The sequence below is a fragment of the Lepisma saccharinum genome, chromosome 22 (assembly GCF_977018435.1).
Source record: "Lepisma saccharinum chromosome 22, izLepSacc3.1, whole genome shotgun sequence".
Classification (NCBI taxonomy): Eukaryota; Metazoa; Arthropoda; class Insecta; order Zygentoma; family Lepismatidae; genus Lepisma; species Lepisma saccharinum.
The window spans coordinates 39,991,359-40,017,932 of record NC_139250.1 but is presented as its reverse complement, the minus strand read 5'-3'; the positions used below and the strand labels follow the sequence as shown (position 1 = coordinate 40,017,932).

The 26,574-nt window shown below is 37.3% G+C and overlaps 1 protein-coding gene across 3 annotated transcripts; it reads left to right on the top strand.

Annotated features, from left to right (window-relative positions):
• Nucleotides 1-3,416: 3,416 nt before the first annotated feature.
• LOC146005027 (uncharacterized) lies at nt 3,417-25,028 on the top strand. Of its 3 annotated transcripts, none has more exons than XM_083144166.1 (5): nt 3,417-3,599; nt 7,880-8,092; nt 14,109-14,240; nt 22,186-22,246; nt 24,392-25,028. In XM_083144166.1, exons 2-5 carry the CDS (start codon nt 7,889-7,891, stop codon nt 24,610-24,612), a joined length of 618 nt encoding a protein of 205 aa, XP_083000292.1. In that variant the 5' UTR covers nt 3,417-3,599; nt 7,880-7,888; the 3' UTR covers nt 24,613-25,028. The 3 variants fall into 3 exon arrangements, with proteins under 3 accessions (XP_083000292.1, XP_083000293.1, XP_083000294.1); XM_083144167.1 differs by having other exon boundaries at nt 3,417-3,716; XM_083144168.1 differs by lacking the exon at nt 3,417-3,599 and adding an exon at nt 3,976-4,007.
• Nucleotides 25,029-26,574: the final 1,546 nt, after the last annotated feature.

The window sequence follows — 26,574 nt, the reverse complement described above, 5'->3', positions numbered from 1 at the left end:
TTACATACTAAGTATAAAGTAATAAGTCATGTGTTTTGCTGTCTCTGGTCATAGCCCCCCAAAGTTGATGGTTTAGCGGTCTCAGACCCCCAAAGTTGATGGTCTAGAATATTTCAAATGTGTATTGAAAGTTAAGTTCATGTGGCACAATTCAGAGCAAACTTTACAAGAGAAGCAAAATAATACATTAGATCCTCTCAAGCAAAATTATTTGGGGGGGGGGGGTCTGCCCCCACATCGTTAACATTGGGGGGGGGGGGGTGCTCGAGCCCTCCCAAGCCCCATGGAGTCGGCGCCTATGGTCAGGTGTCTTCACAAACGACAGTCCGGGGCAGACTTATCATAAGTCACGCCGGGGGTTCCATGGGGTTTGTTCGAAACGCACTTTATATATTTCAGGCCAAAACAACTTCTGGCGATTACCATAACGAAATGAATTTCGAGAACTTCGAGAAGTAGTTGGAACAGAAACTTATTCCGAATCTCCCACCTAGAACTGTCATTGTTATGGATAATGTCTCCTACCACTCAATTCAAACCAATAAAGCCCCGAACACAAAAAGTAAGAAACTAGAGATTAAATAGCTATTAAAAAATAACATCACTTTCGATATCGAACAAAGCCAGAATTCTTGCTGAAAGTAAAAAAAATAATCTTCCTGATCCGGTATATCGAGCTGATACAATTTTGAAAACTCACGGTCACCACGTCCTTCGACTTCCACCATATCACTGCGACTTGAACCCGATCGAGTACATATGGAGCACCATAGTTCGAATTCGGACCTCTCCGGCATGGACACCTTATAATCTGTCTCCAGGCCAACCGGAGGCAAAAACCCAAAAGTAAGTTGCTTTTTTTTAAATATATATATAGTTTACATAATTTAGAATATTAATCTTATGTGTTTAAATTGTTGATATCTTTCTGCGAGACAGCTGGCGTTTTTAACTTTAGTGTCCCCCTCCATCCTCTCTCTTATGCTATGTTATTTGAATGACCACGTCTACAAACGAAACTTAATATTCGGCCTGCATATTTGTTTACTTGCAAACCTTTCACGGCACACGCCCACTTCCAGATTTGGCAACACAGGGGGAAAACACGTGTTTCTGCCATCCCTTCCCTTGCCCCAGAGTTCCCGAGCTCCCCTCCTAAACGTTCGACACTAGCGCCACTTGTTTCTGGCCAGGGTTTCAAATAAGTTGGTGGATCTGTACTGATCAATTTAGATGAATTCCTTGTGTCCAAAATTACATTCTACAAAATTTAAACTATTTATCACCTCAGTGCATGTGTTTACCTAACCATACGTGCATTACTTCTCCCGCATGAGTAACGAAGACTTACTTCCGAAAACGAATAACAACTTAGTTAACAGATTTTTCAATGTTACTTGATTATTACTTTTGGGCGACATTTTGTCAAAATAACCTTTCATAAGCCTGGGTATACTCTATGCAGAATGAACAAAGAATTGGTTTTTCCGTGTGTGTGTGTTTACATTCCCAATAAGACATTAATTTTAATCCAAATATCCAGTGGCGGCGATTAGGAGGAGCGAGGGGGGAGTCCCCCCACCCCGCCACATTTTGCCACTTGTTGCACCCGCACTATGGCCTCTTAATGCTAAGACTTTTCTAGCAAAAATATAAACTGTCCTTGCCCCCACGTTTTGGCACCCGATAGCCGTTACTGCGAACATTCAGGCTGTGTCCGAAAGCTGCAAGACCATACTTGAAGCGAGCATACTTCGAGAGCATACTCGCAGTGCGGTCTTGAAGCCTGGAAGCGGAAAGCTTTCGAACTGCACTTCGACTGCAGCGCCAACACAAGTGAGGAATGCAACAAAAGTTGCTTCGAAACTAAAATTATCAAACATCGACTGTATGTGCCACTCTTGTTTTCCGTGAACAACTCACACATGACTCGGCGTGCAGTTTATATAACACAGCACGTTATTAATTATAGAAATATGAAAGAAATTTGCTCTTTCAAATTAATTTTCACACATTCCGCAACATGGTTTACGATCGCGGGAAAAGAAATTGTTTTCTCACTTTTAAACACCTTCTCACTATAGAAGAAAGAAACCACGCATATATGAATAAAACCAATAAATAAAATTACATAGTATTTTAAAAACTTGTTTACTTACATTTCCACACAATGGAAGAACTACAACTACCAGCTGATTGACTTCAGACGTCCATTTTTTTTAACAAATGAAAAGCAAGCACAGATCGCAAGTGTGCACCGCTCGTGTGCTGCGTCCTCTGGTCTTGTACACTCGTTTGCTTGGCGCTTTCGAACTGCACTAGGTGACGTCACTTCCGTCAAGACTGTACTTGAAGTATGTACTTAGTACCTTTTTGACACATAGCCATAGATACATTTGTCAGCCTAGAAAAGTGACCCCCAAGTTTCAGTCAAAAACTCGTATGATGAAAATAATATGATCAGGAAACATGCATTTAAATTACGAAAAAGTAATTTAATTCTTTACTATTGTCTACCATCACAATTTCTATCACTGTCACCGAATGTATAAAGTTGAGTAGGTATGTGCCTTGTATTTTTGCACTAGAAGGACAAAATGTGATGCTACCAATTAACATTTATTTCACTACATTGACATGGAGAGAATGTGATTAGAATGTATGGCTCCGCGCACACAAACACTTCTTGAAATAATTGTGTGCATTAGAGACAAAGAAGTGGATCAAGATGCGAGAATAAATTAGAATAGAAAGAGGGAAGGCACCGAACAGACACACATGTGCGTGTGTGTGCATGAAGAATGGCACGAGAGAAAGTGAAAGGGAGAAAGAGGTAACATGCTGAGAAAGAATGTAATGTTATATGACGTTTCCTATACCAATCTGTAATTAGTGTTACATGTATGGTTCTTACAGGAAATAAATCTATCTATCTATAAGAAGGCATTAGGGAGTAAAACAGAAAAGATGAAAAGGAAAGGGAAAAGAAGTGAAGGGAAATTGGGAGTGAAAGAGAGAAGGGGATACATGTGCATCAGTGCATGTATGTCGTACATTTATGTGTCTTTCATAAGACATATACATACCTATATATATATGGTCATACATTTATGCCTGCCCACCCAATCTATAAATATACAGCTTCTGCCCACCCGGTCGAAAATTTCTGGCGCCGCCCCTGCGTGGCAGCAGACTCGGCCATAATTTTTTCTTCTTCCATTACACATAAAGAGATGCTCGCTGTTGCTTTCTTACCACAAAAGCTGTAATGAGTGACATCATGGATCTTACCTTGTCGTGTTGTTAGAATTTTGTGAATATTGGAAATAATTTTCCTTTCACAAACTTAGTGAACGTCCTGTGATTGGTTGACAGTAAAAGGACATCCCTTCTCTTTGGTTGGAATATCCTGTGGGTTGGGCTTGGCCCAAGGTGACTTGGGCAATGCAGATTGTCGTTTCAATGTATGTCGCAATTTTTGTATCCTGTCAGCATAACTTTCCAATTCTCGTCGTTCTCGGAAATCAGAACAACTACAGGAAGTTGAACAGAACAAGTTAGGACGTGTATCTTTTTCGTGAGTTCCGCTTGGCTGCAAGGTAAAGTGCATTTTAACCCTTCGTCTGTAAATTGCTGTCCGTATTTTGGTAAGTAAGTGACATACGCTCAGGACCTTGTACTATCCTTGTAATTTTCTTCTGGAACTTTTCATACAGGTAAGGATGATATTTATTGACGATACTAGAACATATGTTACTGAGGAAAACAGCAATGACATATCATATCGGTTGTGTTAAAAAAAAAAAATCCATTACATTCAATTCTGCTGTGGTATTTTTGAACGAATAAAGAAAGTAAATGTTCGGAATCACAGTTTAGGGATCATCAGGGAGCGGATTTATATAAAATACGTACATATAATGCTTCATGTGTATGTACACATATGATGACTAAAATCAATTTTATTTTGAATAATCATTGCGAACAATGGGATTTAAACTCCAAAAGTATAACCATTTTCCATATTTTTACATATATATTAGCTTTTAGCACAATTTTGCGCATTGTAGATATTTTTTACACATAATTTGCTTCATTTCAAAGTTTCCCAACGTATGTTCATGCTATCGCTAAATTTTCCCTTATTGTGTTAAGTGCAAAATGTTTTCAGTTATTTATTTTTCTTGTACCTACTCGCTCTTCATTTAAAATCACGATAATTGACAATACTTCTGTTGTTCCAACATTCTTTTCAACAGTAGGGAGTGCAAGGTAAGCTTTCACTGTAAAATTCATTGCATATGTTTAATTACTTCATGCGATATTGAAGCAATTTCAGTCAATAGGGACAACGTGAGATTAAAGAAAGTTAAATGAAAGTTTGATTAATTGGTAATAGAAAGACCCTTTTTATTACCTGTTGTCAATCGGCCGAACACCTGTCACTCATTCATTTCGTCACTTTTTACATTCGTACTTACGTATTGTGCATTGCGAAAGATTGTTATTTTGCTTTTCTCATGTTTCCTGACGAAAATAATGTCAATAACAGTAATTATTGTTCGTTGTTTTTTCGTTTGCTTAAGACACAATATAGTAGGTACAGCTTCAGTAGTGTCGATGATTAGTGGGTATACATTGTTTCCAACCATCTTAACCGACAAATGCCTCACGAACCATTCACGGATAGCCCCACAAACCATTCACTGTAAGGTTAGGCAAACATAGTTAAAATTTGGGGTCGTAGTACTATCGGGAATGTATATTTCGTTTTTTCATCTTCTTGGAAAACAAGCGTGTCGTTGGAAACACTGACAGGAGGTTACATCATCAAGATCCGGTTTATGTTTAGCAAGCAATGAACAGCAATGGCAATTGTGCGTCAGAGAGATATTTTTCGTAAAAGACACATGATTTTCCGCTCCAGTAGATTCTACAATGACAGAAAATATCTCCACGAAGTATCCAAATGCTAAAAAAACTCATTCCAGTAAGTACTTTCTTGGGTAAGAATGAAGAAATCAGTTATTCCTATCAGCAACTGTTACCCCATTTTTTATGTGAATGTTCCATTACAATTAATGGTATGTAAGCATAATGCATTTTATTTGGTTATGTGAACTGCTTGCTTAAATGAAAATTGCCGTTCACAATTGGGTAACAGTTCAATCTCCGACGAATGGATTTCTTCATTTTTACAGAAGAAACTACTTACAGAAATGAGTTTCTGTAGCATTTGAAAGTTCGAAGGCATTTTCTTCCATCGGGGAATCTATTTGACCGGGAATTCATATATTTTTGAAGAAAAATATATCTCTGACGCACAAAGACCGTTGCTTCCTCTACATGATAGGGATGTTCCCTACGTTTCATGACGTAACTCCCTGTCAGTGTTTCCAACCACACCGTTGTTTTGCAAGAAGTGAAGGTGATTTTCTTAAAAAAGCTGTATCACATTGTTTTACGAAGAAAATTTTAACTATGCTTGCCTAACCTAACCTTGCTGGAAATGTTTGTGGGGCTATCCGTGAATGGTTTTTGAGGCTATTCAGGTATTTTTCGGTTATGAAGGTTGGAAACACTGCATACCCAGATGATCCGCAACGCCACTCAAGCTGTACCTGCCATATCATGTGTTACGGAAGCAAAGAACCGAACAGCAATAATTACTGGTAATTAGAACAATTTAAATTATTTTCGTGATAAAAGCAAAATGCAAGCTTAAAGAATCTTTCACAATGCAGAATAGGTAAGTATGAGTCTTAAAAATGACTAAATACAGGAGTGAGAGGTGTTGGGTGGAGATCGAACTGGTACCCACAATTGTAAGTCTATATTTAATTCCATATTTTGATTAATATAATTAAATATATAGCCTATTTACATATAGAACACTACTTTGACACATAAGAATCTGTTCACTGGATCACCAAGCCAATTAAATACACACACAATAGATATTGAAGCTAGTGCTTCGAAGTGAATAGTTACTTCTAAGGTAATTACAAGTAACAGTTACTTTTTTGATGAATTCCAGCTGCTTTTAAAATTATCGTTATCAACAGTTATTTTACGATACAAGTTGTTAACTTGAAAATTTATTTTCCAACCATGTGTGTTATTTAGATACTGAGGTGAAAGGATTGTTGTGAATTCGCTTAAGGCAAGGAGGCTAGGCTTCATTCCATGCTAAAGGTAGAGCATCCATGTATTGCAATTCAGCATTTTTTGGGTAGTAGTCTAGTTAGACAAAAGTCATATTTTAATAAGAGGGAGTGTTTAAGGTAGTAAGATAAAATGATCATTCAAGATGACTTCTGATGCCACCATTTTTTATTCATTTGAATAATATAAATTAATGAAGACTTATATGCTAGAAACATAGATATAACACATGCAAGTCTTCATTTAGCTTTTTATTTTATTGGAATTAGTGATCACTATCTGTAATTTCTTTGCGAGAAAATTTCCAGTAGGATATAACTAAAAGAAATGTACAGAGTTACATTAACTGTAACCCTTTTACTTTTAAAAAGTAACTTTCCAAAAATGAATGGAGCATGTAAATAGTGCTTGTGTACCCTCATTAGTTCAGAATTAAACAATCTGAACTGGAAACAACGATCATTGCAGAGGACCTATGTTCTGATTATATAATTCCAAATGAATTGTAATATTTCTTAATGTTTAATGAATTTTGCATGAATCCTGTAATAAGTTATCACCAGGCTGATAAATTATGTTTTAACAGATGTATATAAAAATCGAGCCATGTAAATGTGTGTGTATTTTGATTAGGTTGGAATTAAGCAATCTGAACTAATCACAGTACACACACATTTTGTGTGTTTCGATTTCTGTTTATGCTAGTAATTGTCACTGTCAACTACATAGTGGTGGATTAAGAAGTTCCAGTTGGGAGGAGCAAATTTCAGTCGGGTACCTATCCTTACCGAGAATCAATTCTAACCTACACTTGCTGTGTTTTTAGGGTATCTTTTGCAAAAACTATAGGTCCAGGCTGAAATAGTTTGAAATTAAAAGTTTGGCTGCTCAGCGCTTAGGCTGTTTTGCACCTGTCACATTATATGGGATCCAGCCCCTTTCCATAACTATAATAAAACACATTTCTGAGGATTTAATATTCTTACCTTGGTTAGAAGCTGAGGCTGCAAAGAGGCACTCAGCACAAACAAACACAGGACAACATACACAGTTCTATGAAGATTATATTGGCTGTAGGTCCAGATACGTACAATGTGGAAGGGAGGTTGACAATTGGGTGTACTATGTGAAAAGATCACATACCCCCCCTCCCCCCAAAATAAATAATTTGAGTTTTGTTTTGATGTCAACTTCATGCACAGATATACTAATTGGGAGTGGTCTTTCAGTTTAAAGTGGAATCCAAACCAGTATGTGCCTACACCGGGTATCGAATCTGAAACCTGTTGACAACGTTACCATTACATCATTGGGAGGTCCAAAATAGATGGTTATTATTGTATGTTGTTTTCATAGTTCTTCTCATTATTCCCACGGTGAACTGAATGATCAGATATGAGGAGTAAAGTGAAGAAACAAAGGAAAAAAAAACTATTATCTCAAGGGGTTTTGGGTTTGTTTCCCTTCAGATTCAACACAGGTAAAACAGTGACAGCGAAAACATCAGGGGAAGCCAGGCAAGCTCGGTGGCTCAGTAGTTGAGCAATGGCATGGCATGATGAGACCCAGGTTTGAGTTCTGGTCGAGTCTGCATTTCTTGCTGAAAATTTCTATGTAGTACATCTCCTATGTGTGCCTAATCTTCAATGATAGTTCATAGTGTATTGTACTTGCGTGATATGTTAGGTTTACACTTTTTATCTTATTGTTGTAGGACACCAGAATGGCTGTTGCTAACTCGTTGAATGACAACTCAGACTTCATACAAGAATGGCTTAGGGTGTCCATTATAAAACCAGATGTAAATGACAGGGACACCTTTAGTCAGATGTTTGCAAAGAAAAAATCAAAACTCAAGCATGCAGAACCAACTCCTATTCCATCGGAAATTTACTATTCAGATGACAACGTAGAATCTGAGTCAAGCGTAAGTATTATGCTTTATTTTTCTTTAATGCATTTTATGAGGAGACAGACTTATGTTCTAAGAAGAGAGTCTTTCAAATGTTCCATATCACGAATTTTAAATTACATTTATTTATTTTTATTGGTGATAATGGCAAAATACTAATACTAATTGTGTTAAATCGTAAATAGTGTAATTATCATTAAACTGTAAATAAACATGACTGTTGATATTTTGCAAACCATCATTAAAATTATCGCCAAAATTCAGCTACAAAGGCTGTAAAGAATACTGAAGAAAAACACTAGTAATACGTAAACTAAAACAAAACAATCTAAAACACGTGTTAAGAGTTTTAACAGTTCACAAACACATGCATATTGGACACCAGCTGTCTGGGTACTGAAGCACTGACGCATCCAGCGCCAGTGTGAAGCTGTGGGTCTAAATGCCGGCAGACGCATGCTAGCCACTGTTCCACAGGCGACTTTACCATGAAAAGCACAGTAGTTCCAGACATGTTCATGTACATTAATTTCCCTAATGATTTGGTCTGGAAAAAAATTGATTCTTGGTCTGGAAAGTATGTCCCACATCTTATAGATCGACAGGGACGTATCTAGGTTGACCAGTTTTGGGGGGCCCAAACGTAAGATTTTTTCTATCAAACTATTATAAATTAACAAACTATTTATACACCATATAGACCTATACTGTATACATACATTATACAGGGTGTCGCAAAACTCTTTCCACAATGCTTGGGTGCTGGTAGATATCATAAAAACAAGTAACTTTTCCCTATAAAGTTTACCTCGAAAGCGCTTAGTTTCAGCGCTTAAAGTCTATTCTGTACTTATGCAACCCAACACAGCAAACGCTTGCTCTGACATATCTACCAGGGGTGCGTGGCAGGGTTGCCACTAGCGTTCCTCGTTAAGGGAGACGACTTGAAAACAACTGACTGAACATTTTACCCCTGTTATTGTTAATAGCACGTATCCAAGGTGGGGATGAGGTGGCTTGAGCTCCCCCTCCCCTCAGGAAATTGTTCAATTTACACTAGATAAAATTAGATTTTTGGCGTCTGAATAATGTGAAGATAATAAATTTATAAAGCTGAGAGAAATAATTATCGAGACAAGACGGAGAGTGTTCTATAACCCTATTATTGTCAATAGCACGTATCCAAGGTGGGGTTGAGGTGGCGCGAGCCCCCCCCCCCAGAAATGTTTGTTTACATTAGATAAAATTAGGATTTTGGCTTCTTGAATAATGTGAAAATAATTTGGGAGAAATAATTATCTAGACGAGATGGAGAATGTTCTATAACCCTGTTATTGTTAATAGCACATATCCAAGGTGGGGTTGAGGTGGTTCGACCCCCCCCCCAGGAGTTTTTTTTTATTTTTTACTAGATAAAATTAGGTTTTTGGCTTTTTTAATAATTTTACGATGATTTAAGGAGATAGACAATTATCGAGGCAAGACTGAGAATATTCTATAACCATGTTGTTGATACTATTGCACGTGAACTTTTCTTGCGCTTTCGGTGTTGTTGCAGCGCACTTGAGCACTATGTAGAGACTTGTCAGCATTTGGATGCTGCACAACAAAGGTAGTGCCACACGTAGGGCGATTCGTTGTAATTTCTAATCTCTGGAAGGCGGGAGAGGGTAAGTTCTTGAATGAGAGAAGGAGTCAACTACTGGCAATATTAACAAATCATTTTATCTGTTGAACGTTCTAGAATATAATGAGGATATAAATGAGGTTTGTGCTTCCTTTTGTGTCACTACGGTGTGAAATGTTGCTGTTGATTGGCCCATTCCAATCGACATGTATCACGTGTCCCTTCGGTCTGAAACCTTCCTAAGTCTTGAAAATCCAAGTCACAAGGATGGAAAATTAGGGCCTTGTTAAGGTTAAGTGTGAAGGCAGGCAGATGACAGCACCCTAAAGGATCATATCCAAACCTGCAGGAAGAATGCATTTTACTTCAATCTCCAATACGGAATGATAACAGCTTCTGGTGAGTTGATTTTAAAAAATGTGTCCGAGATAGAGAGTGGCGTGCCCAGGATTTTCGGAAGGGAGAGGGGTTACACATACTATTTTTGGTGGTCAGTCCTGATTTTGCCATTTTATCCTGTCTTGGACGTTTTCCTTTATTTTTTTTTTATTTTTTATTTTTTGGAATCAAATGGGGTTATGACTTCACCAACCCTCCCTTGGGCACGTCACTGGAGATGAATGAATAAGCATTTCATCATACTGGGAGACGAAACATTAGATGTGTTGGGAATGGAAGGGTTTTCATTGTGCATTAATTGTTTCGTGATCCAGCTGTATTCGAGAAGACTTCCTTTGTTTCATGTCCATATATGACAAGACAGCGGAAGCTGTGACAGGCATTTTTGAACACTTGTGAGTGCTAAGGCCTGAATCTGAACAATTTGGTGGGTTTAGGCTTTTATAAGAGCTGCAAACATGGGAGGACAAGGACAACACACAGTAGTGGTGTTTAGGCTCAAATCAGAGATACATATTCGAGAGCTGTCTGCGTCCAGTTCGCAGCTCACTGTTTGGATCTCGCGTTGTCGAGTGGATTGTCCATCCCGTGCATGTGTAACAGCTTCGTAAAAACACTCCAAGACACAGATGTTTTTATGCCTGATGAGAAGAAATGGACAAACATACATACTGAGATGGTTCCAGCACACAATGTTAATGCATGGAAACAGGGGAGTGGAGTAGTAAAAAATGTTCCGATATCACGCTCTGATTAAAATGACAGCCTTACAGTGGCGATGATTTAAGGGATAGTTGCTCCCCATTTTTTTGCCTCAACATCATGGCCTCTTAATGTTAAGGCTTGTCTACCAAGAGAAAGTGAACTTTCTTTGCACCGCCCTCTCCCCCTTCCTTTTTTGGAACCCAATTGCCACCACTGGTCTTAAACGTACAATTGTGAGGTTCTTACTATACCCCTAAAAAAATGGTGTTGACACCCCCCCCCCCCCCGAAAGGATTTCCTGGATACGTGCCTGGTTTGTTGGAATAGCAAATAAATGCTAATGTAGTTTTTGTTTTTACTTCAAGGTTTTTCTGTGTAAGAGTGGTTCTTGCACAGTACAGTAGTTGGTCAGGGTCTGAACTTAGTTCTGTTTCACATACATAAGATTATAATTTTTTTATATTATTACTAAGACCCAGGATTAAATCAATTATAGTGGCCAGCAAGGGAACCTTAAAGTAGGCTGCACATAAAGTATTTTAGGTGCTGGAGACAAAATAAATGTACCAAAATTAATTATTTAATCCATTGCCAAACTTTCAGTTAAAAATAATATTGTGCATATCCATTGACCATATAGTGAACCTGCTAAATGAAAATACCATGTCAGGAAATTTAAATACATAAATTATGCTAGGCAAATGCATTTTAAATTCACGAAGCAACAGGGGAGAAGAAAAATAAACCTCAAAAATGCAATAAAGATGCCAAAAAATACTGAAAAATGACCTAAACGCCAAAAAGGATTAAAAAAAATGATATTCCAACTTCAGATCCCTTATTATGATACATTGAAGGTAGTATAAAATTTGAGTTTTTTTGTAAACTAATAAAAAAGAGTGGCAGAGTGGTTAGTAGAGTGTATCGAAAAAACTTTGTTTCGAAATGTTAAGGTGGCTAGTGCGGAAAAGTTGCCATTTGTGACCAAAAACACGTCTGATTTTTTTCAGATTTTTTGGAGGTCGTTTAGGTGGCGCGCATCGACCTTGAAGTTTAGATAGTGATTTGGTTATGCAACACGCACAACAATTTCACAAAAATGTCATTACTTGGCTATTTTATGTCTTTTTCTGCATTTTGGACATTTATTGTTTTGTTTATGGCAAATATGTTACATTCGTGCCTTAGGGGTGGTTTCCTATGCTGTTTACGTATGCTTTTGGTCAAAAATTGTCAATTTGAGGCTAAAAATTCCATTTTTTCTATTGATGGTTTCCAATTGGTTTCGACTTTGTGTTTTATTCGAAAGTTTTCCGATATAAGAGACTAAATAAAATATTTTGGCTTTCTAATTGCTAACAGTTCCTCAATTAGTGTCCAGCGCTTCGCTTATTTTCATAGCTTATTATGCTTTGAAAATAACCCAGAGCTCACCAAGAGGAGGTGGCTGGACTGCGAGCTCCACCCACCCACCCAAATTATGTTGGCAAACATAATTTTACTAAGAGGCAGGCCAAGATTTTCTTCTAGTTTTCTCCTTGAACTTTATAGTCATTTTTTGTTCGAAATGGCAGCATTTGTTCTCTAGATTCCAATTTCGCTTTGATGTAGCCATCATGTGCGCTGGCGCTGAAAACTGAAGAAGCAGCCTCTGTGATAATTTTCACAAGTCGCTCCACTCCTTGTGTGTGGCAGGGGAAGTCTTGAATTTCAGCAATTTTTTTGTTTTCAATGTAGTTCTCTACTTCTTCATTTGTAATATTATTGGTCAACGGAGGCTCGTGGAGGAAGCATGAAGCCCAATCAACCATATCATAGTATTGGTCTGCATTAAAATTGATGGATGGTAAAACAAAACTTCGAATTCTTTTGCCTTTTTTCAATCCTCTTGCTTTCTTAATTCTTTGCCAACCAAGACTTCTTATTTCTGGGTTTTGGTCGGTTATTAAAGCCAGCAGGAGATTTTCAGGATGGGCGAAGAATGCGTTTTGTTGAATGACCCTATTAATCAGATCTCTCAAGTGGTGCGTACACCTTCATTATGTAGTATGTGTGGTTTGGGATCAAGAAGGAACCATCGATAACTGACTGAGCCCGACACACCTGGAATTTGATCCATTTGTCCCAATTTCTGCCACACCAGTTGAGATATCTGATTAATAGGGTCATTCAACAAAACACATTCTTCGCGTTTCTTCACTAGAAGAAAATCTTGGCCTGCCCCTTAGTAAAATTATGTTTACCAACATAATTTGGGTGGGTGGGTGGAGCTCGCAAAAAAAAAAAAACCTAACCGCTGGACAGTATTTGAGGAACTGTTAGCAAATAGAAAGCCAAAATATTTTATTTAGTCTTTTATATCGGAAAACTTTTGAATAAAACACAAAGTCGAAACCAATTGGAAACCATCAATAGAAAAAATGGAATTCTTAGCCTCAATTTGACAATTTTTGACCAAAAGCATACGTAAACAGCATAGGAAACCACCCCTAAGGCACGAATGTAACATATTTGCCATAAACAAAACAATAAATGACCATAATGCAGAAAAAAGACATAAAATAGCCTAGTAATGACATTTTTGTGAAATTGTTGTGCGTGTTGCATAACCAAATCACTATCAAAACTTCAAGGTCGATGCGCCACCTAAACGACCTCCAAAAAATCTGAAAAATATCAGACGTGTTTTTGGTCACAAATGGCCACTTTTCCGCACTAGCCACCTTAACATTTCGAAAGAAAGTTTTTTCGATACACCCTAGTGGTTAGCATATCGTTCCACAATGCCAGCGGTCCTGGGTTCGAATCCCAGCCTGTGCATGGATCTTTGTGAGTGTCCATTCATCAATTTCATCATATCTTCACTCATCCCCATCTTTGCAAATTAGCCAAAAGTGGCACAAAAGCAAAGTAAAATAAAGCAAATCTATCAATCAATTATAACTCAAACGTTTCAGCCCACCCAATGTTTTTCAAAAGTTGGAGACTCTGCCCACATGCCTCAGCAGAGGTGCACAGTCATTCAACCAGTTACGGGGTTGTGTCAGCAGTCGTTGTTGTAGGTTTCCTTATTCGTATCTCCTCTATTTTCTCACAATTGTGGGTAAGTATAAAGAGCACAGGATGATAAGAAAATTGTGGACAAATAAACATGGTAGGGACAGAATGGGTAGAATTATTTGCCCAAGATTACATTCCTATTGATTATTTGTCTTTGTGCTGGTTGTCAAAACTTAACACCATATATAATGTAGTGAATGTTGTAGAATGACACATTCTAAATGTTTCTCTTTTCTCTAGGATGAAGAGGATGCCAAAAACTTTAGAATTCCTGGAGGTCGTGGCCAAATGTTAAATGAAATGAGAAAAAGTCAACAGAAGGGAGTGGGAAGGAATTCGGATATGATGCATATACGAAATCAACTTAGAACTGTAAGTATAGTCTTTCCTTACAAGGAAACATCTCAATAAATCTTAGCAGATGACTGGAACGGCTGCTATCACTGTTCCTCTAAACCACTACTTTTAAAATAAAAATTGATTTGAGGTATTGAAATTGTGGATTTTTCAAATGTGCAGTTTTATTATTAATCATTTGAATTTTCGTGCAAATTTGTTAACTTTTTCAAATGATAAATCCTACCAGGGTGTGCCACATTTACATAGTGCAATTGCATTTGGTGTTTTGTATTTACGTAGCCACATTATATTTATCTTCCTTGTCTGTTATGTTACGAGGGCAAATCATTAAATAACAGGAATTTTATTCTAAACTTCAAGTGCAAAGAAAATTTGTATTTTTGGGACTCAAAATGGTTCGTTAGCAACATGCCATAAAGGTGTCATGACGATCGAGCAGTATGCGTGTGCACAGTAGCCCATACAACATGACCGCTTCGCTGTTGACTTGCACCGTAGAGGAGCAACGAAGTGTTATTCTTTTTTTGTGGTCAGAAGGAGTGAAACCCTCTGAAATCTACAGCAGAAGGTTCAGTACAGAGACAATTGTTTAAGTTGGGGGAGAGACAATTGTTTAAGTTGGGGGAGAAGGTATGAATGTGTGGAAAGATCAGTTTTTATAAACTAAAATGAAATGTCAGTGATGAACACAGGAGTGGGAGGCCAGTTTGCGTGGCAACTGAGTCAGTGATACAACAGGTCAACCACCGAATTTAGTAATTTAGCACACTCTCCCTGACTCAAACAATTGTCTCCATACTGAACCTTAATTTTGGTAGATTTCAGAAGGATTTACTCCCTCTAACCACAAAAAACGAATAACACTTGGTTGCTCTTGTACAGTGGAAGTCAACAGTGGAGCGGCCATTTTGTACAGGCTACTGCGCAGACGCATACTGCTTGATCGTCACACCACCTTTATAGCATGTTGCTAAGGAACCATTTTGAGTCCCGAAATACAAATTTTTGTTGTGTATAAATATCCATCAAGTTTAGAATAAAATTCCTGTTTTTTTTAATGACTTCCCCTTTTGTATTCAGTAAGGTTCAGAATAATATGGCCGGCCATTTACCTAAGTTGAAATGCTGAATCAAATGACACAATTGGCTTCATCTTGTGATGTTTTCTTGTTAGCCCACAGCTTCGGATGTTCCCCTATGTCATCTTCAATGAGTATTTGGCATTCTATTATCTTATTAATATCAGCGTGCATTGCACTATTGTGCCAGAGATACTTTATTCAGAACTCATTGTTCGAGCATGGAATTTTGGCAAAATGTCTCAAAACTCAAGAAAAACTAAAAATGGCAGGTTGTGCACTACTATCCTAATCAAAAATATTGAGCCCTCACTTTGCATTCTTGTAATATTGTACTCTGTGGGAGGGAAAAATATATTTTTACCTCGTTTGATATCTTCTAGTATCTATTTTTTAATAAGCTTTATGTAAAAATTATTCTTGATTCTATTTTCTTATTATACTGAAGAATTCACTAAATAGTGATTTTTTCTTCCACTTTTCAAGAATGGGGAACTTAACACCATACAGTTCCTAATCAACTATAGGTATATAATATTGAGATTTTTGTACTTGAAGATGGATTATTTTTACACATTTCTGAAAAAAGTCAAATGCAGATCTTCAATAGATTTTTTTATTGATTGATTTAGTGTTTGAAGTCCACTTTATGCCCAGTAAGGCTAATCAGGACTGGATCTACATTTTAAAGTGGGATATTCTGGTTGGATATGTACTGGGGTTACTACGGGATTTGCTGGAGTGAAGTTTTCTAACATTATCATATATTGACTTTGGAAAAGGATTTGGTTTTTGAAATACCATACCAACTTTTGCTCTAAGCAAAGGGGAGGCCAATCTTCACTAGGTACTTCAATAATATACATTTTAGGGAAACTTGATATCTTGAAATGCATAAATGCAAATTCAATGAAATTGTAAAATTCCATTTACATGACACATTTGATCCGAATCCAGAAGTTTGATGTGCGTATCTCAAGTATGACCACAGATATTAATTATTATTTACCACTCCTACTATGGTAAATGCCAGATGACTTACCTAAGCGATATTCCATTTCCTGCCACACACGGGATAGCATATCACGTGTAACACTGTTGATGAAATTTGTTATGCATATTTTCAGTTCCTCAATGGTAGTGGGTAATGGAGGATAGTAATGATACAATGTTTTCATCCTAATCACTCCTGCGCCCAATCCAACGTTGTGGTAATTTTCTGTTGAGCAATGATCGCATTTCACAGTGGAAGTGAGGTGGCGCTCCATCCAATTGCATGATGAAGGTGTTAGAATCTTCCACTTGAGGAAATAGCCACTCATTCAACATATCCAGATATGTCAGTCCCGTAACTGTTTTCTCCATGAAGAAGAATGAACTGTACACCTTTTCTCGTAACACATCACAAAAAACATTCCATTCACTTTAGGCGAGTCCCGAACCAACCCAACAAAGTGATGAGGATTTTCCATTCCCCATATGCGCACATTGTGTGTGTTGCCTCGTCAGTGGAAATGAAATTCTCGATGAAATTGTCATCCATCAGCCATGAGATTTTGCATATCGCTGGCGAACGTTTCTCATACACGACGGTAGTTACGTGTTAGCTTTTGATGCAGACTTAGGCAGTATGGTTTCATGTTTAGCTGTTTTTGTAGAACACTCCATAATGTTGTCTTCAGAATGTTTAGTTCCTTGGATCCAGCAGGAATAGATTTCTTCGGGCTCCTTAGATAGGTTTCACGAACTCGCTGCACATCATGTTCCGACACTGATGATGGACAACTGCTTTTGCCTTTGCAAATGCAACTTTTTTCTTTGAACTGTGCATACCACCTTCTAATCAAATTGTCTGATGGGGCAACTTTCCGATATCGCACATGAAAATGTTGCACAGCTGTAACGGACCTCGTTGCTTGATATTCACGGACACAGAATGCCTTCTCACTAGTAATATCCGCCATTTTGGAAAACTGCCACCTAGCAGCAAAATCTGGAAACAAAGGTCTATGAAACAAATAAGGAACAAAAGTTGTTGAGTTTCTCAGCAATATTGTGCATTCGTGTTCACCATGTCATTCACCAAGATTGATTACAACAATGAGGAAACCCCAACAATCATTTACGAAAACCTGGTATTAATTGTGGCTGTTCTACAGATGATAGCAACATTATATTTTACTTCCACATAAACAAGCTTCAATAACAAGAAATTTCATATTTTTACGACTGGTTTACAAGAAGCTACACACAATTGAATTTGACTAATATCAAAACACACCAAAATAACTTCTTTTAGGAACATTTTTGTCTGAATAGAAAACAGCCAGAGTTAATATCACTTTGCTTTGCTTTTGTCAAAAAGCAGATACTTTATTTGATGGAGTACAATTTTATAAGCACGTAAACAGAGGGCTCAATATTTTTGGCACGGGTAGTGAGTTAGTTTGTTTCTACAGGTAAAAAATACCAATAGATTAGTGACTAGATCTCTCCCCTAATTTTATAGCTTCTAATCAGGAACATACAAGTTTTCCTATTTGCATTTGTATTCTTTCTCCTTTTTTTCTATTTTAATTGAGATTTTGTGTGTGTATGAGTGAGTGCATATAAACATTTTAAAATTATTGTATTGTGACATTAACAGTATTGCTAATTTATAACCGTATTACAGAAACCTTGAGGGTGTAAGGGGTGGCCCTTGTGAAGATGCACAAATGTCAACCTCCCTTCCATGTAGTACAACCCTGACTGCATTTTGCAGCCTAGCGAGGCTCTTGCATCTGGACTCGCAGCCAGTATGGTAATCCATGGTGCTCGTGTTGTGTGCTGTCCTTATGTTTTGTGACTGTCCCTTCATTCATCTCACCTTATCACCATTCATCCTCATCTTCCCAATTAGCCAAAAGTGGCAGAAAAGGGAAATAAAATAAACTAAATCAATCAATCATAAAGAAACCTTGTTCTATTTAACCTTTAGTTGAAATTTGGTTTAAATTTAAACCAAAAAAAAAATAAGTGTCTTGTCGTAATTTGGTTTATTTTTGAACCATGCAGCTTTAGATAAAATTATAGAGGGTTTTCCACACTTATATTTTTATATTGGGGTGGAAACACTGACTGTCGCTTTCTAAACTAGTTTCGCCATCATGTCATCCAAACTTTCTGCCTTCCAACAAGCCCACGTTACATGTTCAAGTCAAAAAGCCATAAACGCTTGCTATTATGATGCTGTTTTCCTTCCAGCTAAGAATGCCGAATGTGACACACAGAGTCGTCTTTGTTCTTGAAGTTTTGAGCTTGTTTGCAACAGGGGGTTTCGCTAAGGAGTGGGGGGTCAGTTCACATATTCTCCCCAAAATAGCTGGATAAGAGAGGGTGAATTCCAGATTTTCTTTCTTTTCTTATTGAAATTCAGGGGTTGCGTCCCCTGCCTGAAACCCCCCTCGGTTGGGGGTTCTGAATTGAACATGGTTGCATGCCCTGATGTTTTAGCTGCATAACAAAAGTTATTCGAAGTTGATTGGTCCCATAGTGTCAGAGTTATAACAATTTTATGAGTAATATGCAAATTGGCTATTTTTTGGAAAAAACAACAACAGAGTATTACGTTTTGGCTCATTATTCAAATTGTATTGCACCCACAAACAGGAAACAAGTTTCATTATGTTGCGAAAGGTCCATTGGTTGTAAAAAAGGCAAAAGTTCGTGTGATCTTCCCAAAATAGTAAAGAAAGAGGGGCAAACTCCACATTTTTATGTTTTTTCATTGACATTGGGGGGTTGCGGCCCCTGCCCGTGTTCCAAATTGTACATGGTTGCATACGCTGATGTTTTAGCTGCAAAACAAAAGTTATCCGAAGGAGATTGGTCCCATAGTGCCAGAGTTATTGTGATTTTTCTCCATAAGTATACAAATTTAAATTTCGTGCTCAAAAGCCTCGGTGACACTGGGCTTACTTTCGTCAGACCTGCGTGGCAGACTAAAGGTTAAAGAAGAGGGGGTGGGGGGAATGTGGATTGGTAATATGAAGGTTCATTCAATGGTTTCAAAACAGCAATTTTCAAATGCAGTCAACTATCAGAAGATTTGCTTTAAATTGTTCCAATTCTTTGTAATGATGCACATTGCTTGTTTTATATATGCTTTAGTGTAATAAAATTCAAATGTGATGTTTATTTAACTTAAGTATGATTTCATGGCATTGAATTATATTTCACACTTGACATTTCTATTTTTTAATTATAATTTTACACCACAAAAAGGGGTGAGAAGATCTTAACCTGTAAAAACTTGAAAGCTTGAAACAAGTTGACAGTTGAGATCATGCCTCAAAGTAGAACTGGTGGTGTCATGATTACTGTTCTGATACATTGAAATCAAGAGATCCTAGATTTGACTCACGTGCAACCAGGAATTTTTGTCTGGGTGGTGGTGGGGAGGCTAGTACCAGTATAAACGAACCAATAATACTTATAATGCCATTATTATTATTGGTAGTGGTGGTAGTAGTAGTAGTATCAAAGACGTTATTATCCTCGTAAATCACACAAAATGTGGGTAGAAGTCAGTGCTAAGGCATTTGGTTGGAACCAACGTTTTTAAATATTTTTTCAAAATGTTCAATTTCACATTAACTAATAAATGAAAACAAGCACACAAACTGTATTTTTGAATGGCAGAAAATGCATGATAAATGCTTTCCGAATATAATTATTTTTGCACATATAACAACATACGTTTTACACATATGCAACATGAAGCGACGTACAATAACAAAATATGCAACAATGTAACACTAAATTGTGCATGTATTCAAAGTTTCTGTAATACATATGAACACAACATATATTATTTAAATTTGAGCCGATACCACCATTTGCCGATACCGATACTTGTGTACAAAGTAACAAAGGCTAGTTACAGAGTCATACTAACTCGTCACATCACTAGGCGTGTATTTAGAAATGTGTATGTGCAATTTCAGACCATTGAAGATTTCCAATAGGAATGCTGTTCAACGACTTTCAATTGCATTCAGTTCAATGACTTATTCATGATTCATTTGATAATGTACAAGTCACTTAATGCTTTGCATTTGTCCATTTTTATCATGGTAGCCATAAACAGTGCCTCTGAGAAAATTTTCAGATGCAGGTCACTTGGGAACTGACCTTCAGGAATAAATGTAACCTTTCCTACTGGTATGACATGACAAACTGCACATGTCGCTGGTGTGTCACCTCGGTCTGTTGGTTGTGCACGTTCAGTGAATGCAAAGTGCCTGTCTGGAGCATGCAGATTGTGATCATGTCATTTCAGTTGGAAAACTCCATAAGTGTAGCTTTGTGTACCATACTGAAATTGATATTCGTATACCACTAGCTGACACACATTGGTTTTCCTGTTTTTCTTTCAGCTATTTGTACAGTGGGATTATGTTTCCTGATTACATATTTTCCTGTAGTACACAGGACTTTGACACCCCTCCTGGAAAAGTCATAATTAATGTTGAACTGTATCTATTCTTATCAAGTGTTGGTGCATAAAGTTAGTTTTTATGAAACTTGCAGTAACATTTTAATACTTGTAAAAGTAATATATACATGTACAGAGGTTGTTTCCGATCTATGGTGACAATTTCAAACTGCTCCTACCTTAAGAGAAACCATGTCACCACCATCGAAAGTGCTCTATTTGGTGGCCCTGCATCTTGGCTATTGCCCGACTGAAATTTCCACTGTAGGAGACCTGCACAAGGTGTAGTAATGTCCAGCCTCAGCCACTCCTCCTGACAGGCTTTCCATAACCCTTCAATGTTGCGGGGTCTCCTCTGAGACAAGGCTCGTTTCAGTAGGCCGAAGGTGCAAAAGTCCATCGGTGAGTCATCAGGTGACTTCACTGGAATGTCTGTGAAAGGAATGACACGAATTCCAGTTTCTTCTGCCATTTGTTGGAGGAGGAGGCGGGTTGAGCGAGATGTGTGACTTGACGCCTTGTCTTGATGCACCCACACATGATTCTGATCCCTCCCGTAGAGATGGGGATTGTCATGGCGATATAGTACGAGTATCCAGCAATGATCATGAAACCTGTGCCAAAACTTTCCTTACATTCAGTGAACCATCTTTTAAAGTCCCTCAAACCTGTCTATCGATAAAAAATTGCACGTGGCTTGTGACAGCCATCAAGATAAACATATGCCTCGTCCAATGTAACAAGGAACTTCCATTTGTCACCTGACGGGTGCAGCTCGTAAAGCTTTCGACAGTTGGTGCGACGTTCCTGGATGTGTTTTGGCAAGAGCTTATGAACACGCCCCTTGCGTCGCTTTTCCAAACCCAAATTGTGGTCAATGATGGTGTGCACTCTTCGGTGATGTTTGTAGCCGGTTTGCGATATTTCTCTGTGTGGCTGGATTCTCCCTGGTGACCAGCACCCTGACATCCCGAATTGTAGCTGGTGTGCGGCTAGTGGCAGGCCGGGAGTTGGCCTGTTTCTGCCCCACAGGAATCATCCCACGCGTCATCTTACCTGCCCCTTTCAACACCTGTGATATGCCATTTCTGGACAGTGTGAATCCTCGCTCATTGCACAGTTTTATAATGGCACTATAACTGTAGTTTACGTCGGAAAGTGCAGTTATGTAACCCTCCCAATATGCACTGATTTTCGGCGGCATTCTTCCCGATACGCAATGACCACACCTGCCATGCACAGTCAACGGTCTAACGTGCCCACACGACTGGCAGCTTCGTTCTCTTCAGGCTTGGTGGTGTTGCAAAAGGTGTGCAATTTTGTCACCATAGATCGGAAACAACCTCTGTAAAGTTGCAAATTTGTTAAGTGTTAATTTAATTTTTTGTACATTTTTCAGACTTTCAAGGAATCTGCATTTTCAAATGAACGAATAGAGGAACATTTTAATAATAAAATAGGTAAGTATTAAAGTATATACATTATCAGTTCATTGATGAAATTAGAATTACCGGTACATTAACACACAGTAAATAGTTTTTGGTGGCTGATCATTTTTTATGTTACTTATAATTTGCTTTTAGCATTTGATAATATCAGATTTGGAATTCATTTTATTGTTATTTCTATTGGAGTCACTGTGGTCCAGTTGCTAGGGCATCTGATTGCCACGAAGGAGATACAGATTTGATTCCCAGGTGGGTGATGTTAGCTTGGAATTTTGCATCCTTGTCCCTGCATAAAGTAACTGAACCTCACCCAGCCTCAAAGAAATGGGTACCTGAAGAGTAAAACCAGCTGGAGCATAGTGTTGCTCACATCACCTTCAAAAATTGCCAAATCGATACCTTTTGACCTTTTTTAGTGCATATAAATCCTCTCCCTGTTAATCACAAAATCCATAGCTGGCCACAATATTGTTGCAAAAATATGGAATATTATGCATTTGGCAAAATTTTTGAAATGTTTAGATTGCAAAAGTGACAGGTGACTTTTAGCAGACCCCATGACGCACCCAGATTGCATAAAAGTATCATCTGAAGGTGTTATGTTGGTAAATAAGCCCAAAATGTCATGTTTAAGAGTTTATTTTGCAGTTCATTTCGTGACAAAACACGATAGCAAAATACACCTGACACCATTCAAAAATGGGAAAAATTAACATTACAATCTGTTATTTTATGTTTTGCGTTTTCATCAAAAACTAAATATGCATGCCCCTACGCATGTGCCATGTTTTTGCAGTAACTCAACCAAAGGGAAGTTACTTTCTGAATAGCCTTTGCATATGAGATGAATTAGTTCTGTGTGATTAGTTTCTAATTCATGTATAGGGTGTCTACCAGTCATGAAAGTCAATAAAAAGTCTAGAAATTGTACTTGTAGTCAAGAATTATTTTACTTCACTTTTGTACCCCTTTGGCTAATTGTGAAGATGAGCATTAATGCTGGTAAGATAAGATGGATGAAGGGACAACCACAAACATGTAGGGATGACATCACAAGCCCCACGACATAAGGTTATACTGGCTGGGAGTCGAGACACCAGAGCCTCGCTAGTCTGGCAAATGTAGTCTAGGATGCAGTAGTGCATAAAGCAAGTCTAATTCTCTTGTTAAACACAGCTTCAGTTTTCATCTTAACTGCTGTTTTTGGTAGCGTTTTTCATTAAATAAATATTAATTTTCTTAATCCCTAATTTTCAACTTTACCTAAGTAGGGATCAAAAAATAAACAACAACAACAAAAGGCAAGAATTTTGGATTTGTTATTTTGGTAGACACTTGATGTAACTTGCTATTGTCTGTAACTTGTGAATTATTTTATTTACTATTGACTGGGCCACAACTTCTCGCTGTTGTAAAAAGTACAACAATGTATAATTTTTAAAAGTAAAATTAAAAGCGTGGTCACCAACAATGGATTCCACATGCATTAGTTTGTTGGTCCTTCCTCATAGTTACTACTAAATATGTGTTTTATTAGTGACTCGTTTAGTTGCAACAGAAGAATGAATCAGTGAATGTGTCTCTGTTGCACTTTTTACAACACGTGAGTACTCTTGTGTTCCTTTTTCAATTCCATCCCCATATTTTGTTTCACCTTTTTATTTTATTCTATGATTACTAGTATTCATGATTGATCAAATTAGTGTAAAAAGCATTAATAATATTAAGGGAAAAAACCTACTTTATTGAAGAATTACAATTGTGTGACTGAAAATAGTGAGTGTTGTAAAAAATACAACGTGCAACTGACACTCGTGACAGGAAAAAGTGTGAGTGCCTGAAGGTTGACACATTTACTTTGTCAGCCCCCATGGATGAGTGATTAGCACATCATGTTCCAGGTTCAAATCCTAGCTTGGGCATGGTTGTTTGTGAGTGTCCATTCATCAATTTCATCACTCATCCCCATCTTCGCAAATTAGCCAAAAGTGGCACCAAAAAGTGAAGTAAAATAAAGCAAATCAAACATGTACTCTGCATCAAGAAAACACACTCAAGATACATGTTAATTTTGTAGATAAGAAAATGAACTGTTGTCAGTCTGGAGAAGAGCAGTTATTGAGAATTGTGCAAAATCTTTTCCCTTTCTTTTGTCAGAAAGAGATCAGTTTAGCGACGAGGGTGCCAGAAGAAGTCCGTTTAATACGTCTCGTAGAAGTTCGCCCATCAGCTCGGATACCTCAACAAGTTGTGCCGATCGAGACTCTGAAGATGGAATGCAAAGTAAACCACTGTTTTCACCTTTATTGGCAGAAAATGGAATGCAAAGTATACCACCATTTTCACCTTTCTCGGCAAAGGATTTCCCACCTTTATAGTGGCAGTCAAATAGTTTTTAAGTTTAATATTTGTTGGTTTATTTGGAATTGGCTTCTGTCGTTCATAGGGATGAATTTGAGACATGAACCAGGTTAAAAATAAATTGAAATGTTGTTCAAGTTTTAATTGACAATAAAAACATGAAGTGGAATATGTATTCATATGCACTTGGTATGTGTACAAAACTTCTGATCGTAAAAAAACAAAAAGTTACCTATTCTGTATTTCACAATGTTGAGAATGATTCTTAGTTTGGTTGTTGGTGATTTGACGCATATATTGTGTTTTTCCCAATTATCAAAAATAATATTCCACTATATTTGTGTAGTTTCACAGCTCGTGTGTTGTTTTATGCATATCAATTTGTTCTTGAATTTGTAAAGATTTTAAGTGTTGAAAAATAATTTATTCTTGATTAATGTTTTTAATTTCTTTCAGTTTTTCTTTTAATTGTGTTATTTATTAGGAATGCATTTATTGGCATTCTTCAATTTAACACAGTGTAATTTAACAAGTAATGAATTGTTAAAAATTTCGATCTGAATCTTCTCGAATCATCAAAATATGAGAGCATAAATTATATTTTGCAAATGCAGAAATGTTTTAATGGAATGAAAATTTGTTGTCAGTTTTCACATATTTATTTCTCTAGAGTAAATTAATGTGCAGATAGTTTGAGAATAGCTTTGGAAATATGAATGCATATTCCCTAGTTTTTGTGATTCAATGGTGGGTGAAATATGTGTGTACTTCAATGATAATAATGATCATTATGTAAAAATGCTGTATGAAGCTGCAGGGGAAAAATGGGACTCAAAGTTTCACATGTTGCCTGAATGTAAGGTTCATCCTAATTGACTTTATCGTTCCAAGGAACTTATGTAACAGTAATGGCAACATTTGAACATGCATTTACATGATAGAAGTCTAATAAGAGTTCCTTGACTGCTTGAGTGTCCATTTCCTAAGATTCGGTATGTAAATGCAAGGATTAGTTCCAGAGGGCTTTCTGCTCATCATCATCGTTATCCTCACTGTAATCAAAAGCCATAGAAGGTTGTGCTTTTTGTGCTGTAACAACATTGCCACTTGGAGTACAGCTTTGGCTGAGACAAAAGACTACACTCATGCACCAATCTCTTGTATGGCTGTAGCTTATATAGTAACAATTTGTGAATGTTTTAGTAATTTCACTATTTGAGTCACTGCTATGCATTCTTCACCTAAATTCAGTTAATTCAGTTTAATTGTAGTCCCTGCTGCATTAGGTGATATGTAAAATGCTAGTAAACGTTGTTACTTTCAGATTGAGTGTAGGTATGAGTGAAAGTTTTTGGTGCATGGAGTGTCATCCCTGAGGTAAAAAGTGTTCATGAAGTGTTAAAACATTACATGCACAGGTACCGTTAGGTTGGAGAATATGTTGGATAAACCAACAGCAAATCATGTCTGCGTTTGGATATGAAATCTCTCCATCCTTTGTCTTTTGTTTCAGATAGTGTGAATGTGTTACTGAAGTATGCAGTACTTAAGACAGGTTATTTAGAAGCTTTTAGAGTAATTATATTACTGTAGATGCTTACAATTGTTCTGTAAAAGTGGTGGTAGTTTCAAAGGAGTTGGTATTTGTAAAATTTTCGTAATACAGATATTTTTCACATTTTGTGTGTTTTCATGCTTGCAACCACTAAAATAGTAAACCCCGTATTTATATTCGTGGCACAAACATGTTGAATTATATTGTTTATGCAATATAACAATAACACTCTGTTACTTGTGATTGTAATCAAGGTTCATGATTTACAGCCAAAATGATGTCAGTCGCTGGGATTGTTACATTTCTGGGTGAGAAAATTTATAGGGCCATTTACATCCTCATATGTATATCGTGTGATCAAGGATTGATTTTGCATCTTTGGGAACCAAACTTATGTATTGTCTGGGATGGACACTACATTTCC